This window comes from Pteronotus mesoamericanus, unplaced genomic scaffold (assembly GCF_021234165.1).
Source record: "Pteronotus mesoamericanus isolate MK-2021 breed Mesoamerican mustached bat unplaced genomic scaffold, CSHL_Meso_final contig_169, whole genome shotgun sequence".
In the NCBI taxonomy this organism is placed as follows: domain Eukaryota; kingdom Metazoa; phylum Chordata; class Mammalia; order Chiroptera; family Mormoopidae; genus Pteronotus; species Pteronotus mesoamericanus.
The window spans coordinates 22,793,159-22,812,833 of record NW_026555068.1 but is presented as its reverse complement, the minus strand read 5'-3'; the positions used below and the strand labels follow the sequence as shown (position 1 = coordinate 22,812,833).

General features: G+C 40.1%; 1 protein-coding gene across 1 annotated transcript in view; it reads left to right on the top strand.

The window, feature by feature from the left end:
* TENM3 (teneurin transmembrane protein 3) overlaps positions 1 to 19,675 on the top strand; it is a 548,392-nt gene that overhangs the window by 151,420 nt on the left and 377,297 nt on the right. The window contains exon 3 of the mRNA XM_054566195.1: positions 18,212 to 18,490. Coding sequence (XP_054422170.1) covers positions 18,212 to 18,490 — 279 coding nt within the window. The remainder of the gene's footprint in view (positions 1 to 18,211; positions 18,491 to 19,675) is intronic.

Genomic DNA, 19,675 nt, shown 5'->3' with positions numbered 1-19,675 from the left:
AGCGGTGACACTCTCTGTAGGTGTGACGGGGTGAGAGTGCCGGTGGCTTGTTTTGCATCCTTGGATACTATTTTCTTTGATTCATCCTTGAAGAGAATTTATCCTGTCAGGTCTGAGACACATTTCTGATGAGACAGCTGCATAAGATCACCCCACAGCTCTAGAGAAATGGCAAAATAAAACATCTCCCCCCACCCCACTGCACGATTGCGTCGCCTGCAGTGGTTTTGACCAAATGAGAGTGTTTGTCAACTCCAACAAGGAATGGGGGCTGTGAGGATGGATTTTGGAATGAGGTGACATCTAGGAGTAAGAACTCTTTTGTCGCACGGACTGTAAGCCTGGAGATAACACCTCAGAGCCTGTGTCAACCCAAACTGTCTTTGCCAGTTAGTAATGCGGGCTAGGGTTATGAATTTCAGGATTTCAAAATGAAAAGACCCTCATTTATTCTTCATTTGTAGAATGGCAATGGGGAGGAAGGTTATCTGATTTTAAATTTAAAAAACAAAGAGCATGATGTTGCATTTATACACACCTGGAATCAAAATAGAAAATAAATTAGCAAAATAGGGCGGGCGGGCAGGTGGGCAGAGACAGGTGCTCCCTGACTTCCAAGTGAGGCCCTCTCTGGTTCTCCCTGACAGCCGGGTGGGCTGCCGGAAACTCTTCCCCTGCCTTGCAGCTGCTTTGGGATTTGCTTCCTCTTCCTGCTTCTCATGATTGGTGCCCAGCCTCCCCCTGCAGGAGCTTCTGCTTTTCATCTCATGCTGTGGCCGATCCAAGGCCAGTTCAAGTGCATCTTGTAAGAAGGTAGAACCCCAACCCCCGATGCCTCAATGTGGCCCCTCCCCAGTGGGCTGCATGCTGGCTCCAATCCGTCTTCCATACAAGTATTTCAGATGCTAGACCTTCCCCTCACCAAGGATAACTCTCGTCTCTGAAACCAAAGGACATGAGAGGAGCAGTGCGCATTTTCCTGGACATATGTGTCCAGAATTCTGGCATGATGGCAGCCCGAATGATGCCTCGCCCACCCATCCCCCGTCCCACTCCTCGCTGCCCCTGAGCTGAGCAGTGATCAGGGGTGCATATGAGATCTGGAGCTCTACTGGGGTCCTGAAGGACAAAGCTGATGCAGGTCCTTTTTCCCAGATGAGAGCTCTGAAGGGGGAGGAATCACAGGATGACGATTAGAAAGAACGCTGTGGCTTTGTGGTGCCAGAGGGAAGCTGACCTGCCTTCCCCATGGGCCTTGCTGGAGCCGGTGTTGTCTTGCAAGAGCAGCTGGTTTCCTGGGTCCATCGGGAGCTGGAGGAACCTACACAGATGCATTTCCTCCACTCTGATATTGTGACCGTGCCAACTAAGGATCCTAGGGAGTACAAAGGCTCGTCCCTAGAGGCTTGCAGGATTTCCTACAGTTTCTTAGGGCACCAGGAAAGCAACAACCTGCTTCATGGCATCCAGCATTCAGGAATGGGGTAGGATATGAGACAAACAGGCCAAGAAGCACCTATTGGAAATGAGCAATGGAGATCAGAGATGAAAACTTGAGCCAAGATAAAAATTATATGAGCACTTACAGAAATGTACATACCAAAAAGAAAAAAAAAATGCAGCAACAACAAAACAAACTGTAAGGGCTAAGTGCTCCTTACAAGATTCCAGAGAGAAAAAAATAAGTTACTGGTACTTTTCTTGTTACTTACACAAGAAACATAAATGGGACTAATGACTTTCTCATCTACAACAATGGAAGCTAGAAGACAATGGGATAACTTCTACCATGAGGGAAGAACTACAACTCAGGGACATTCTGTAGAGAGAAGGTATAATTCCTCTCTCAGGGTAAATACAGGGTATTTAGGAACACACTGAGACTCAGAGACTGTATCGCCAATGTATCCCATGTAAGCACTCAAGAAGTAATAATGACCGGAGTTAGAATCTCTGCTGTGAAGAGGAATAGAAACAGTGATGGGCAACCAACCTTGCAGTATATATGGGGCGAGGCCAATGTAGGTTTACAGCTGTGAGTACACAAAGCATAGAGTTTATTCTTGTAGCAGTATTTATCAATTATTGTATTGTTTTCCATAGAACAGCTGGAAACCTACTCTGGCCCCACCCTATATGCTTCTGAATCCCAAATGAACATGACAAAGCAACTAGAAATGTATAAGAAGCCCTACAAGAGAAGCCAGAAAAACAGGCTACAACTAAAGCTTCTTACCCATCTCAGCGACATCCAACAGTTGGAGGAAGGGGGTGAGGAGGTGTTCCAAAATCAAATCCGAACAGGGAGAGGGGCAGAGAGTTATGGGATAGAGCTGTAGTGGAGGGAAATCATTGCCATCTTACACTCATATAATAATGAAAACATTGTATTTGAATATGAATGTCAGGAAAAGGAAGGTACTCATTAGTGGAATAAAAAGTACAATAGACCTACCTAATTAGCAGGGGGAAAGGGGAATGAATAGCAGTCTGATCAATTTAGCAAAAACACCTCCAAGGGGGAAAAAAAAGAAACAAGTGGAATCATGAATAACCATAAAATAAGATGGAAGAAGTCAAATCTATTGTATGACATATTACATGGAGAGTAAATGCACGGAATTTTGACAAACAAAAACGATTCAGCCCATTTATAAAAGTTATTGGTTATTTATAAGAAACAGACTTAAAATGGTTAGAATAATGAGATGCTCTCAGGTGTACAGTTCTATAACACATCATGTGTATATTGTGCCATGTGTTTACCGCTCCAAGTCAAGTCTCCTTCCACCTCCACTTATCCCCCCGTACCCCCTCCTACCTGATCCCACCCCTCTTTTCCTCTGATAATCACCATATTGCTGACTGTCAATGAGTTTTGGGGGTTTTTCTTAATCCCTTCACCTTTTCATCCAGTCCCCAAACCCCTACCCCTCTGACAGCTGTCAGTCTGTTCTCCTTATCTGTGAGTCTGTTTCTGTTTTGTTGGTTAATTTATTTTGTTCATCAGATTCCATACATAATTTGAGTCAGGTACTTGTCTTTCTCTGACTGGCGTATTTCACTCAGCATAATTCTCTCCAGGTCCATCCATACTATTGCAAAATTTTATTAGCCAATGTCACGCCAATAAATTCAATTAAAAAATGAAAATGAAAAGAAAATTTAAAAAGAGAATAATGAGATAAAGATATATCAAATAAATACAAGCAAAAAGAAAGCATGGATGGCATTTTAGTAGTAGAAAAGGGGGAATTTACAATTAAAAACACAAAACGGGATAAAGAAGACCACTGAGTAAACAATAAAAGACAGAAGGATGAATAATCTTAAATTGCATACATTAAACAATATAGTAGCTAAATTTATAAAGCAAAATTGTCCCCCTCCTTCAAAAGCAGACAGATCTGAGATGCAGAAATAAGACAGCAATTATATACTATCCATAAAAATTCAGCAAAGAGGAAAATACAGAAATTTATAACAGAAGTGATGCAATTTTTCATGTTTTGAAGTATTTGCAGGAACGAAATGTGCATTTAGCCTCAAAACAGAAAAATTAAAAATCAGAAAAGTAGAAAGTTTCCATGTCAAAATATTTGTTCATATTAATTTAGTAAAATTAGAAATAAATAACACAAATATAAGCAGTCAAAACCCCCGTGGATTATGACACTCCCAGATCATGATAAGGAGCAGTAGAAAGCAATGAAATAAAAATGTGCTTCCAAAATTGATGAGAGTCAGGGAAAGCCATAGTCATAGGAAAAACATACTGTTAAATAATATATTTAAAGAATGAAGACCAACAAAAAGGAATTTGCTACACATCTGAAAAATGAGTAAAATATCAGAAAAATAAACTAAAGGAAATGGGAAGACATAGATAATCAAGATAAAACTGAAATTAAAAGCAAACCAAAAAAAAGCAGATTCTTTAAAAAGACTAAGAAAATGGAAAGCCCCTCAGGATTCCTATTAAAGAATTTAGTGTTTACAAAAATGAGAAGAAAAATAAGGAGAGATACTGGAGACACTAAAACAACTAAAAGGGACTGTTCTAACAACAACTTTTAAACTCTAAAGGATTGTATTTATTTTTCTTAGCAAAATGTCATTAATCCCAAATTATTTCAAGAAATGGAGAAAACATGTCAAAATCAGTTATCTCAGAAGAGAGTAGAAAGGTTCCTGAAAGGGGCATTGTTGAAAAGGAAAAGATAAGATCCCAAAGCTCCTAGGGGAATTTTATACAACCTTCAAAGTACAACTAAGTCCAGTGTTCAAAACGCTGTTCAACATCACACACTCACACACACACACACACACACACACACACACACACATACGGATGCACAAAAAGAGAGAAAGCAGTAAAAGGCACATTATGAAGTTGACATACCTTTAATTATAAAACTTGATTGAAATAGTACAAAAAAGAAATTATCTGGGCCAAAATTGCCTCTCAATATATGTGTAAAAATCCTAAGTAACTATTTACATATAAGAACCTAGCAATGTGTAAAAAGAACAGTAGGCTAGGCCAAATTAATAACCAAATGGTCACTGATCCTTGGTGATAATGTTAGGGTATGTGTTAAACTCATTAGATTAATAAATCAAAGTAGAAAAACATGATCTTATCAACAGATGATGAAAAGGCATGGGATAAAACTTGGAAACCATTTCTTATTAAAATAAAATTCATGAAGTAAAGCAAGAAGAAAAAACAAATATGTTAGCCATATGTAAGATGATCAATTGAAAACTTTAAACCACGTTCTCACTGATGAGATCCTAGGACCATTTCAATTAAAATTAAGAACATGAGAAAGGTTCATCTACTCTCATAGTTACGATTCAAAACTGTTTTAGACATTTTAGCAATTTTAGTAAGAGAAGAAAAGTAAATAATTTATATTATTTGGGAACAATTAACGTAGCACTTTTGTTAAATGTATGATTCATTATGTACATACAAAATCCATATGTCTCTAGAATTAAAGGTTTAAGCAAATCGCCACTTGAATGAATACATGATAAATATATAGACATCACAGGTAGTGTAGCATAAGAGCTAAGAGATGATCTGTGTTTGAGTCCTAGATCTACCATTCATTAGCTTAGTTGCAAGTGACATAGTCTTGGCGAAGTAACATGCTTGGAAAAATTACTTAATGTCTCTGTGCTTCAATTTTCTTCTATGTAGATTGTACTTTAGTTTTCAATCTATAGTTTGTTGACAATGAAATGAGTTATTGTGTGTCAACTGCTTAGAATAATATTAGATGCATGTTCCATACTTTTTCAAAGTAATTATTAAACAATAATTGGCTAAGTTTGTAAGTGAATATATTCTATCATAATGCTAAAAAATGCTATAAAATTCTTTGGAACAAATTTTCTGAGTGGTATGGGACCTAACATGAAGGGAGCAATAAAATGTTATTGAAAGATGTAAAACAAGATCTGAATCAATATAAAGATAGTGTTTTTAGATAGAAAGAATGATATAAGAATATCAGTTTTCCACAAATAAGTGCAAAAAAGTCAATGCTAATTTTTAACTGAAGAAAGTGATCTTAAAATTCATGTGCAAGAATAAACTTTTGAAAATAGACACAATATATTTAAAAGATAACTATTGAGGATAAAACGACATGTATATGTAAAATACTATATATATTTTAAATACTATATATTATATTTTTAAATACAGGGAACCTGCTATAATCATGTCTATATGATATTGACATAAATAAAGACAGATCAATCAATGGAACAGAATACAATTTCAGAGGCGAGTCGCAGTATGTAGGGAATTTAGCATAAAACAAAGCGATTTTTCTGTTCAGCGATAAATGATAAATGGTGCTGGCACAACTGGTATCCAGCTGGAGGAATATAAAATTGGACCCATATCTCTCAGTACATTAAAAAATAAATTAAGATGGATTTAAGACAAACAAAAAATAAAGCAATAGGAATTCGAGAAGTCAACTAGAGAGGCTGACTAAAGTAGGAAGGACTTGATCAGGAGCAGCATGAGGTCCAGAAACAATGGCTTTGACACCTAACAGAATTATTTTCTTATCAAACAGGGAGTCCAGAGATAGATGCTATCAGGTGCCCGGCTTCCTTCTGCATCTCTCTGCGCCGCCATCCTTAGCCCATGGCCTCGTCCTGGGGACCGCCGATTTCTGCTGCACTTTCATCCCCGGGTTGGGTAGAGTAGGAGCAAAAGCGAGAGTGCTGTCCCTGTCTCTTTGCTCCCCAGCAGCGTCTTCCTACATCCCTTTTTTTCAGAGCCGTTATACTTGGCTACGCTTAGCTGCATGAGCAGAGGGACCATGGACTATTTTTGCTTCCCTAACAGGGGCAGGGAGAGGTGCTGGTGAGTCCGCACAGCCTGACCAAGGGCTATGTGCTCACCCTGAGAACAGGGGAAGCCACTCAGGTAGAAGCAGACAAGCCGGAAGGAAAGGCTTCAAAGGTTTGTTGTTTTTTTTTAAATTTAAAACCTTTTATATGTAAATAGAAATGCCATAAACAAAATTATTATATTGGGAATATGTTTACAGTCCACATGACAGATGTATGCCACATACACACACACACACACACACACAGATAAAAAATATACTAAGAGTAGCTTCTACGCATTGAGAACAGAAAGACAAATGAACCGAGGGGAAAATGGCACAGCCAGAGAAGTCACAGAAGAGCACACTCATGTGGTCAGTAAATAGGAAAAGGTAATCGGTGTTCTTACCCGTCTGAGAAAGGTAGGAGCTAACCCTGCGGGGAGAACCCCAGTGCACAGCACCAGCCAGCCCGCCGTACAGGGGGCCACCGCTGGTTGGCAGAGGAAGCTCCCCGCAGCTTGGGAAGCAGGAAACTAATGGGAAAGGCTGCCGTGCTGAGGTCTTCCCCTGGTTGGGACTCTGAACGCATTTTTTTCACTGAGACAGTCTCATAGGATGCAGTGCTGCCCTAGAGTGCTGTTCATCAGTTCCTCAGACACAGGCGACGTCATAGGCTTACCTGTTCCATCCTGGCTTCCTACACGAAGTTTTCATGGGGGAAGGAGCCCGACAAAGAGCAAATTATGGATTGCTTTACTCAGAATTTCACCCCAAAATGCTTATGAAAGTCTGTGAGACAAACACAATAAAGTCTATTCTTAGAAATACAGAAAGGAAGAAGAAAGAAGGAAGAAAGAAGGGAGGGAGGGAAGGGAAGAAGGGAGGCTGTATTTGGAGAGTTGAGCTCTGAGAGAAAACCTGCCAATTTTAAATCACCAAAGGTCAAAGGCCAAAAGTACTTCCTGCGTTGGCACGGCAGCAGGTTGGGTGCACGCTTTGTGAGTGGGAGGAAAAGCACCCTTAGGACAGGCAGATGCAGCTTGTTAGTGTCCCGGTGCCTTCGATGTGGTTTACAATTCAGGATGCGCTCCAGCCACGGTCGTTAAGGCAGCAGATGGGAAAACGTTTGTGACTTAGTTAAAGGTGAAATGTGAACCCGCAGTTCCTGGCGCTAGGGAAAGTTTTACTCATACTTCCACCCAGGGCCTGTTCTCTTCCACGTCCCCCTCCCCGGGCCGCTGCGGCTGTCCCGTTGCCCTCCGCCTCGTCTCCCGTTCTGCTGTGCTGCCTTCTGGCTGCCTCCGCGTAGACTTAGGTGTTGGAAGTTCTCTGAGATCCTCTACGTCCATGTTATAGGTGCATAAAACTGAGGCTGAGATCTGTTTAAAATACTCAGCCAAAAGCTCTGGTGAGTTCCGGGGCCAGAAATAACCGGAGTCAATTCCAATCGTTTCCTACTATTCACCTTTCTAATCTACACAAAAGAACCAAATCTTTCTGAAAACCACAGTAAAAAACTATTATATGCTCTCGAATAAGCTTGCAACCTTGGAGTCGGTAGGCATAGTTTAGAGAGGTCATAAAAAGGACTAAACATAAAAGGGAAAATTGATAAACTGGACTTCGCCAAAATTAAAACTTCTACTCATCAGATGATATCCTTAAGAAAATGAAAAAGGAAGACAGAGTCTGAGAGAAAATTTTACATACACATACATATATTGCAAAGGCCTTGTTACCAGAATATATAAAAACCTCCTATTATCAATAACAAGATAAAAAGTGCCGTTTTAAAATGGGCAAAACTCTTATAGCTGAAACTACAGAGAAAGAACAAAAATGTTTAATAAGCACATGAAAATGTCCTCAAAATTATTAGCCATTAAGGAACTGAAAATAAATATCACAATGAGATACTACCACTCACCCACTAGAATGTCTAAAATTAAAAAGATCCAAAGCAACAAATATGGGTGAGAATGGGGAGTAAGTGAGCCCCCATACAATGCTGATGGGAGTGTAAAATTTAAAAATGGCACAATTTCTTTAGAAACTGGCAATTTCTTATATAAAGTCAAAAAATACCGCCCCCCCGTTGATCCAATAATTCATGTGCTGAGTATCTACTCCAAACAAATGAAAGTTTATATTCATAGCAGCTTTATTCATAACTGCCCCCAAACTGGAACCACCAAGTGAAGGGATGTAACAAATTGTAATATATTCACGCAACAGAATACAGCTTGGCCAGACCAAAGAATGAACCGCTGGTACCTGCCAGAACAGGGAGGAATCTCAACAACATTCCAATAAGCAAAAGGACCTAGAGTACAAGTTGTCTCACTCCATTTATACAAAGTTCCAGAACAGAAAAAAAATCCAATCTACAGTAAATGAAGTCAGGACCCTTGCTGCCTGTGGGGGCAGGGATTGACCGGAGGGAGGACGGGGTGGGAAAACTTGGGGAGCGTGATAGATGGGCCACGTTTTGTTTGGGTCCGTAAGTGAAGTGTCCACCTAAGGTTTGCATATGTCACTGCATATAATATTTACCTAAGCAGTAATACATTAAAAAACAAAACAAAATAAAATAAAACAAAGTGTGTCAAACAAGCGTAGCTGAATATGCGACGGTTGGGGTTTGTATTCTCCCTCTCATTCAGCCTCAGCCCCGGTGAGATTTCACTTGGTGCTGGGGCAGAAGTCCCATCGTCCCTACGGAGCCATGACTGCCTCCCTCTCACACACAGCCACTGTTGCCCTGGCTGGTGCGGCTCAGCGGATTGAGCGCCAGCCTGCAAACTGTAAGGCCGCTGGTTCTTTTCCTGGTCCGGGCACATGCCTGGGTTGCGGGCCAGGTCCCCAGTTGCGGGGCATGCGAGAGGCAACCAGTTCATGTTTCTCTCCCTCTCTTTCCCCCCCTTCCCCTCTCTCTAAAAATAAATAAATAAAATCTGAGCTTAAAAGTGAGCTACCACTTAAAAAAAATAAAACCGCTGCTGCCATTGCACTAGAACATTTTGCTGAATAAAGACATTTTGCCCATTAAGATAATAGCATCCACAACCTATCCAGGACTGTACTGAGAGAGAGAATGAAGGCTTGGTCGCATATACATGGGACCTTTCTTACACTTTCATCAGTTCCCAAATAGGAAAAAAGGCCATTTTTAGCTCTTAGATATAGATTACTCTTTTTGGCAGCTTTATTGCTGGAATATTACTAAGATGATAAATAATTTTAAAACCTTCTACATGCTATATGTTCCAGACAGATCAAAAGAATTAAATTCCTCTTTGTCAAACGTAAAGCATGAAAGTAGTATATATTATTTTAAAATGTCTCCAATAGCATTGGACAGATGTAAGAATAGTATTAATAACTGCTTTAAGATACTAATTATGTGTCTTTCTGTACCATTTTACTCTGCTTCGGAAGTAAAATGGAAATTCATTATTTTTTCCTACTCTTCTTATTTTTATTGTATTTATTTGTAGTTTCTTGAATTACGAAATGTATGAAACAATCAGGCATGTTGGAAATTGTGAAAGAGGAAGATTTGAGAGCCAAGAGCAAAATGCTTTTAATTTTAAGGACTGCGATTTAGTTTAGTCTTGGATGCCATTAGAGTGAATAATGGGAACCGATCCTAGACTTCAAAAGAAATATGACCATATGGTCTTACCATTCAGCCCTTAATGCTGCTATGAATTTCCAGCTATACCCCAAACTTTTCATTTCCCCAGTATTCCCCCTCACCTCTGTCATCATACAAAAACGAAAAGAATCTAAGCCCCCTTTTCATGTTTTCTGAAATCTGTACTTACTGAGGCTGAGGAAACTTTTTCTTTGTGAAAATAGGGTGGTATAAAGAAAGACAAAAACCTGAAGCATTAATCAGACCCACCGGGCTAATTACCGCAACTCCAAAGTTTATGACTCTTAAATATTAACTACTTAAAATGATTCATTTAGAGATCAAAATGATTAATCCTTCTCAGTCACTATAAATGTCAGCAGAGGGATTAACGGATTTAGATGGTCATGTTTACCCAACCTTAAACTTCTGTGCTCAAAGACAGGAGTTAAATAGCTCCAGTTTATCATAGTGTCCTGTTAATGTTTTCCTCCTTGCTCCCTCTTTTAGCTCCCCTGCCTAACTGATTGGTAACTAAGTGTGGCTGTTAAGTAGACAAGTGCTTCTTTCAGGCTTGGCCACCAACCTGCTTTGGGGATTACCTACCAGCAGGTGTGAGTGGCTAGATAGAGCTCGGAGCCCTCCTCCGGACACAGGGGGGGATCCTGTCCCCGCCTCCGCCTGGGCCTTTGTGGGTCTGATGTCTCAAGCCCCTAGCTCACGGCTGCACTTGTATTCAGTTCCTGGCCATGATGCCCATTTGAGATCCACATGGTGAATCACCGGGTTATTCGAGACCCGCTGCTTTGTGCCAAACCGTACACCTATTTATGCCAATACCTTCTGCAGCCTCCCTTTCAGACACCAGCACATAGGTTGCCGGTATGTCCTCATCACCTGGATGCTTCAAGGCAGTGATTGCTAAGTAGAAACAAGAAGCAAGTCCATGTGCAGAATGCATTTGATCGAAATCAATTTGGAAGTTGTTTGTCTAATTACAAATGATTGCCAGTACCAGAAATGCATGCCTTTGTGGCTGGGTGTACAAATCCTTCATGACACGCATTTAAGAAGGTGCTTTTTCCTTACCAGTTAGCAGACTCACAACCTAATTTCTCTCCTTTGAGCCATCAAACCTTCTCTCCATATGTTTGCCCTCCCCTGGAGGCTTCACAAATCTTATCTTGAAGAAAAGGCGTGCTCTCTGGGGCCATTCATTCTAATCCTGCTTTCTCTGCTGGCAAACATACTCGGGGCTTTCCCTTCTCACACTTCTCATCGCTTCACCTAAGAGCCTTGGCCTTACATTTCCCTCGACGGACGCGCCCGCCACAGCTGCATTCAGGGTGAATGGCCAGAGCACCGCCGGCGACGGCTTCCGCCACCCTTGTGCAGTAAATTAGGTTTCACGTACGGTGTGCCCTGGTCATTCATGCTCTCCTGCAGGAACGTGAGGCTACCTGTATGTGTTCATGGGTGTTAATATCATATTAACAGGGAAATTGAGCATGCAGTTGATTATTTGCATTTTCCATAAAACAGGATAGAGGAAATCAGGGTATTTAGTGAGATTTTAACTTAATTTCATTTTTTTCTTGTTTAAAGCATTTAATATTTTTTTAATTACAGTTGACATACAATACTGTATTAGTTTTAGGTGATTAGACATTATATAAATTATTCTATTAAGTGATCAGCCCCATAAATCTCCTACCCACCTGACAACATGCACAGTAAAATATTATTGACTATATTTCTTGTGCTGTATTTTGAATCTCCGTGACTATTCTGTAACAACAAATTCTTACTTCTTAATCCCTTTACCTTTCTTTACCAGTCCTCCAACTCTCCTCCCATCTGGCAGCCTTCAAAGTCCTCTGTATCTATGAGTCCATTTCTCTTCTGCTTGTTCATCGATTTTGCTTTTTAGATTCAATTGTTGGTATATATTTATTCATTACCATTTTATTCATGTTTTTTTCTTTTTTTCTTCTTCTTCTTAAAAAAAGGCCCGTTAACATTTCATGCAATACTGGTTTGGTGATGATGAAGTCCTTTAGCTTTTTCTTGTCTGAGAAGCTCTTTATCTGTCCTTCTAGTCTAAATGATAGCTTTGCTAGGTAGAGTCATTTTAAAACTGTAGTTTTGTGTAGGGCCTTATAAGTAAAGATTTATACCCTCATTGAAATTTCTATTGCATGTTCAAGGATGGGTGTTCTGTTCAAACTGTTGACAAATTTCACTTAGGAAGGTTAAAGTGTTTGGAGTATCCCATAAAATATGCATTAAGATTCAAAGGAAAAAAAGTTACATGCATTCCTATTCCTGTGTGATCTTCTTATCATTTTGCAAACACAGCAGAAAGGGGACTCCAGATAAGGTGGTGGTGACTGATTCCACAAGCGTCCAGTGTGAACTGTTTGCCCAGGTTGTAGTGTTATGTCACACTCCCTGTCTGAGAACGGACAAGTCTGTTCAAGTTCACAGGAACCAAGGGAAATACCTGAGGACAGTGATAGATTATTTCTGTGTATTAAATTTCTATGGATCCTTCTATCCCTTTCCCATACTCAGATTTTGGGGTTGTTACTATATAATATATAGTCGTTACTATGTAATAAATATGTTCTCTTTTAAATATCCATATATGATGATGGGAAAAGGAAGAATGGAAATGATAATTCAAGAATTGAAAGAGAAAAAAACCTTGCTCCCATATTTCTTACACAACTTCATTTCTTTCCAGTAAATGAGGAAGGGTTTTTAAAGCCCAGACTCTCCAAGAGAAGGTGATAAATTAATTACTTCTAGTTACTGAACAGAAGCAATTCAACAGCAAGTCAAGAAAATATACTTTTTAAAAGAAGATAGACTTTGCCTTTTCTTTATTGTTTTTAAGTTTGTGAAATTATCATGAAAAATAAAAATTCAGAAATATAAGATAAAAAATTATTAATTTCCTTTACTCCCAACTCCTTCTGCATGGTCCGTCATAACAGTTACTTCGCCTTCTCACTGTTATTCGTGGTCAAAACCATAAGCACTTACATAATTCATCAGCTCTCATCCTTATTTTCCCAAAATCGGATCATACTCTACAACTTGTATTTTAACTTAAAATATATCTAATGGGCTTCCCTCCTGATCTGAAGGTCTAGGTCCAGCCTCGCTCTTTGTGCAAGCCATGTCGTGGTTTGTACATGGGATTTAAAACTTTCTCAGGCACTCCATTCCTGGTCAACGTTCCAGTTACTTGAATTTTTGCAACACTGCCCTAGTAAATATTATGTGTCCATGTATGTACAGTCAGCTGATTTTATTTCTATAGGATATCATCTCAAAACGCAGTAGACTTTTTGATCTAAAAAGTATTTTTAATTTTAACAGAAAAATATTTTCAGGTACTAAAACAGCATAATAGAAGAGAAAGAATAAAATGGTAAGATAAGGTAATAATGAATTGTCAGAGCAGGCCCAACAGAATCAACTGCTTTTAAGAGAACACTGATTCTTGGTTTGTCCCTCAGATTTCAAATGCCAATGACCTCTATCCCAGCTCCTCATTGCAGAGCTGCAGTGGAGCATAGAAGAAAGTCAACACTAACAATAATAACAAGTGCTTGTGAGGATATGCGGAAGTTAGAGTCCTCACCTGCCAGTGAAAATGTACAATTCTCACTATGGAAAACAGCCTGGCACTTCCTCCAAAAGTTCAACATAGACTTACTATCTGACACAGCACTGCCTCTCATAGGTGTATACAAAAGAGAAATAAAAGCATATATCTACAGAAAAATTTGTACATGATTGTTTATAATAGGCCAAAAGTGGAACCAACTCAAATGCGCATCAACTGATGAATGGATGAGTTGTGTTCTATCCATACAATGGAATATTGTTCAACTGTAAAAAGGAGTGAAGTACTGATACATGCTACGATACGGGTAAACCTTGAAAACATGGGCTAAGTAAAAGGAGCCAGTCACAGAAGTCCACACATTGTAGGATCTCTTCTATTTGAAATATCGAGAATAGGTAAATCTATAGAGACAAAGTCAATTAGTAGTGGTCTGGGGCCAGGGACACAGGGAGAATCAGAGGGGATAGGGGAGATGACTGATTGTTGGCACAAGGTTTCTTTCGGGGGTGTTAAAAATGTTCTAGAATTGGCTGCGGCAATAGTTGCGCTACAGTGAATGTACTAAAAACCATTCAACTGTACACTTCAAAGGAGGGTATTGTATGCTTTGTGAGTTACACCTCAATGAAGCTGTTTAAAAAAAAAAAACACCAAAAAATAAAAGAACAAATAGACAAGAGAAAGAGAGAGAAGAACACATCTAGACATTAGAATAACCTACACACAGGCCAGAAGAGGATACCGTGGATTTGTACACTGGGCCCCCACCCCCTGTGCTGTGTGAGGTCGCCAGTGTGACTCTGAAGCGAGTCCCTCGTGCAGAGCCCTGTTCTTTTGAACTCACACAGAGACGGTAGGTGTCTTGCCTATTGATGAACATCACTCTGCCTTGCAGCTTTGAAAACTCCTTCCCTCCTCTGACTAGGCTATAGACGTATATGAGAAAAAGGCCAAATAACTAACTCATTTTTCCAGGCCCCTTCTTTTATTAAAGGGGTGGTGGTACTATGTGCCAAGTTCACTTGAAATAGTTGTTCTCATATGGTCTTTTCCACTTTGTCACATACCCTCACTTTTTAAAAAAAATGTGCACTTTTTAAATGATACAGCCTTCCTCGGTTGTGTTAATTTGGTTTTTCTTTTATATATTTTCAAATTTATGAGTGTCATGAAACAAAAATGTCTAATCTCATCTAAGCTAACCTTGCCTTTTAATCACATTGAGTTGTGTCCTCAGGTGCACTTTATTCCTGCTGCAATTTATTGTTTTGGTGCTCTTTCAAATTATAATAGGAAACTGTCACTGGCCCTTCTGGTCAAGGTCACCAAAATTCAACATGCAGGAGATAGTCCTGATTTCACCGGTCTCAGCCAAACATATAAAGATTCCAAAAGGCTAAGAGAGAATTTAAGGAAATAGTGTCAGAAGACACCACGGAAAATAAGATAAATATATCCTTATCTTTTTGCTATTTGAAGCCAAAGCTCATTTAGGCACGACGGTCAAGTTTTTAGCCCAAATCCAGATGCGTCTTTGCTGCCTGTTTCTGCCTTTCTCTTTCCGCCCGCCCTACGATGTCTGAAAGTCTTCCCTCAACAACTCCACCCAACGCCCCCGCGCCGCGCTACCTCAGCCAACTGTCTCTGCGTCTCAGAACTGCCTGTGTGGGGGATCCTCAAGTATAGCCCATCTTGTGAAACACGGTTGGGGTGTGGGAAATAATCTCATAGGCTCATTTATTCTAGTATAATGGCTAATCTCCTCAAGGGTGTCTGCATGAAAATTAGAGATCATACAAGCAAGAATCTTTAACCAAATGAACAAATGACAACAGCGGGATTGGAAGCATGGGGACAGGTGGAGGGATTTTTTCATGCGGCGGTGCTATGGCTATTTTAAACTTAATTGAAAGTGTTCCTCTCTGTACCCTCGAATTGTGCATTTTTCTATGATTGTTACTTTAATTTATCCAGGTGTTCATCTTTAACCTGTTTCTTGTTTAGCTTTTCTTTCCTGCCAGTCACATTTGCTTAACGCATCTCTTAACCCAAGGCATGACAGCCTTGAAAGACAAAAAAAATAGGGTGATAAAGTGATTTGAACAGGGCTAGCAAGTAGCTTTAACTTAGGTCCGTTGGAGGTCAAGTTTAGTGTTTGTTCCTAGTGGAAACAAAGGTGAACTTCAATTCAGCAAGAAAACCTAACAGCTTGCTCGCTGGCTTGCGTTTCAGAAGCAGCCCCTAAGAGTTTTGAATCATTGTGAGACATTGATTTCCCGGGCCCAGATTTTTAAGGAGTTTGGATACACACATCAATTCATAGGGATCATCTGCTAGATATTTGTTTGCAGAGTGAATTGTGTTTACATACCTGGATAACCAATAATAAAGATTGCAGTTTTCTGCTTTCCTTCACCTCATAGATTTTTGCATCAAGATGGCAACAATGCGAAAAGTCAATAATGTGGAAGTGTTTCAAGTTACAGTTCAGAGATTAGAAAGGGAGTTTTATTGTCTTTTAACTTCTCTTATTTTTATTCTCCAATATGGGCACCTGCCCAAATAGAGGAAGGACACAAAGGAAACTGTCTCTCATTTTCACCCTTTAAAAATCATCTTGTGTTCTTATTTTGAAAATATCAGCATGTTTGATAGTTATAGGTTACTGTTGTGGACCCTGTTTTCCCCTCTCCCCACTTTAAGTGTGATGTATAAATGGTAAGCTCTCCCACAGCTATTCCATTAACTGTCCATGACGTTGACCTTTGTTGGATTCGCTTTTATAAGTACAATCCACGCCAATTCTTCTAAAATACCGACAGTGCTGGGTTTTACCTCATTGAGCTTGCCCACTGTATCACTGCTAGCGTGCTCTTCTTCCCTGTCTTCCTCCTTTTTTTTCCTTTTTACTCCTTCCTCTTTTTTTAACACATTTTTTGGTTTAAATACTTACATCTCTCTGATAAGCACAGTTTGATTTGTAGCTAATTGTAGCTACTGATTTTCATAATTTATGAGTGCTGTTGTCATAATCCATTTGGAAGGCTGGCTGAGATGAAGCTGATGCCAACGTCTGATATGACCACAGCAATGAAGTGATTAACCACACGAGTTAAAATGCTCGCAGACCTGGAGGGTGCTAATAGCTCTACAACCAAATGTTTACTGTGTTGTGCGCTATGTTCAATTTCATTTTCTAGAAGATTCAGCATGTTATTTTTATCACAAATCATATATAATACCTTACTATAGAGGAGTCGGCAAAATTAGGTTCACAGTTGTGAGTATGCAAAGCACAGACTTTATTCTTGCGTTATTATTTATTAATTATTGTATTATTTATTTGTGTTACAACTGCAAACCTCCTTTGCCAACCCCTGTATAATCTATTTCTCACACCAGCCAACTAACTTTAACATGCCCATAGTTTTAAGAAAAAGAAGTGGGAAGATGAAATCTATGAGTAATACAAATTCTTAATATTCTTTAAAGGCTGGTATTATGTGGTAGCATTTAAACCGGTCTTTAAACACTATTATTCATTCCATGGACTTTGATTCCGGGTGGTACCCAAACTCCCCCTCTGCCACGCGAACCAAAGAAGCGGTAGAGTCACGTGTGCCCGCATCCCACAAGCAAATGTGTGTCTGTCTCCTCATCCTTTGTGTCGTAAACACGTGCGAAATCTCAAAAATAAACACCAAACTGGAAACGTCATTAATCACAGCCGTCATTGGGAAGTGTCACCTAATTTAAACACTTCAGCTTTAACTTACTGCAGTGTCCTGAGTTTTATTACGTGCCATTTACTAGTAAAGGCCCACAGGGTTCACAGCCATCTATTTTGCAGGGGACTTGATGTTATCATTAATTTTTAAGTTCATAGAACTCCCTGTATATTTTTAGAGTGCACTTCATTGGCAAGAATTGGTTCATGCTAATCAGTACAGATGTTTCCAGGTGTTTATTAAAGCAAAAAGTCAGATGTCTGCAGGCTTTCAAGACCTATTCCAAAATTTAGTATATGCACACACATGTACACAATGTATGCTTATATTGGTTATTAAGGTGGGAAGATGGAGGAAAAACTGACCCAGCTCCTCGTTCTACTTCATTGTGAGGGAAATCTTTTCTCTTTCGAGGCCATGACTTCTGGGTAGGAAAATCCTACCGTTCATGACCAGAGCCAGGACACAGGAGATCATTGCGCCAGTTCCCATTGCTTCCTAAGTTTGCCGCGCTAACTTCTGTCCCTGACAGCTAACCCTTTCTCCGGGCTGAGGCTTCCTGGTCTGTGGGGCGCCCTTGCCCATCTCTCTGGAGGTGCTTATGGGTGAAAAGGTGGACGAAGGTGCTGTAAGCTGGGGTGTGTGGGGGCAAAGGAATTGCACCCACTTGACCTTTGCCATGCAGTGCTAGTGTATGTAAACACCTGGAGCGAATAGCTGAAAAACTTGAATGCTTGAGTATGTATTTTATGGGGAGTTTCTTAAAAAAAAAAAAAACAACCTGTAACACTAACACTAAACATATCCTCACTAGCTGTTGTCTTTTTTCCCCCCTAATTAGGACAGAATTTTACCCTAAGGCAGTTAGGAGTGTGCGAACCAGCCACTCGAAGAGGCCTGGCGTTTTGTGCGGAGATGGGGCTGCCCCCCAGAGGGTACTCTCTCAGTGCAGGGTCGGACGCGGACACGGAAAACGAGGCGGTGATGTCGCCAGAGCACGCCATGAGACTCTGGGGCCGGGGCGTCAAGTCCGGCCGCAGCTCCTGCTTGTCCAGCCGCTCCAACTCGGCCCTCACGCTGACGGACACGGAGCACGAGAACAAGTCGGACAGCGACAACGGTGAGTGTCCCTTGCTGCTTTCCAATGGCGGCCTTCGGGGCTCCTGTTCCGGTGGGCCGCCAGGGGCTCCGTTGTTTTTATCTCTTCTTCCCTCCTCTCCTTCCTCCCCTTTGTTCCTTCTTCCTGTCTTTCTGTTTTAACGCAGTAAAACTCAAGAAATGACCTTGAATGATGTACTTTTTTTTTTCTCCTTGGGGCAAAAAAATCAATATTCGAAATGAGATTGTTCAATTATGCAAGCGGTTTATGATGTGCTAGCTGTAGTTTTGAATAATGGTTTCATCATTTATGGCAAAAAAAAAAAAAAAAAGATTAGCTTTGACTTATCTTGGACCATGTCACCTATTGTTCTCTGCGGAGTCTCAAAGCAAGTGGTGATAAAGTTTACCCCAGAGCTGGCTTGCAATCAAAGATGTCTTTGTAGATTCCTCTTGAAGATATCTCAAAGAAGTTGCAGAACCTTAGAATGGATGAGTGAGCACACAGAATAGTTTATTAAGAGGGCTCAAGTGATTGAAGAACAAATTTGATCATGCTTTAAACTTACTGGTTGATAAGAGCAATTGAAATCTTGGTAAAGAGAGGGAGTGTGGCCTTTGATGTGCTTTGGGGACTGGATTACTATGCAATTAAATCCACACACCAAATTGGATTTTGGGATATCCAAATAGCAGCTGTGCGTATCGTAAGAAAAATGTGTTTAGAAATTATTAGGACTTTTAAAAATTGCTCCGTGCAGGATAATAAAAAGAGTGAATTTATATGCAATAATGGATTTTAAAGAAAATTTAATTTTTAGTCAGTGCTGCTTCTAGGAAGAATTGGGGCATCAACACCCATGGACTGGACAACAAAGGCATGTCTCCTTCAGCGGTTAATATTCGCAGTGCACTTGCTACTTCAGTCTAGTTATTAATGCTGTGTATGGGATGCATCAAAAAGCAAAGCAAAAATGAAAGTGAAGGGATTGGATGACATTTGAAAAGAAAGAGCGTTGTTTCACCAATGATATTTCATTTTTATTATTCACTGAGCAAATTTGTCAGCTTCGCATTGTAATAGGAAAGCAGGTTTATTGTCAGCTTTCAGTTTCGGCCAAGTCACAGTCTGAGGTGGTACCGAGTGCTTCTCACTGTTCAGTATCATCTCCTTCCTGGTCACGAGAAAAAAATCTGATTCAAACCC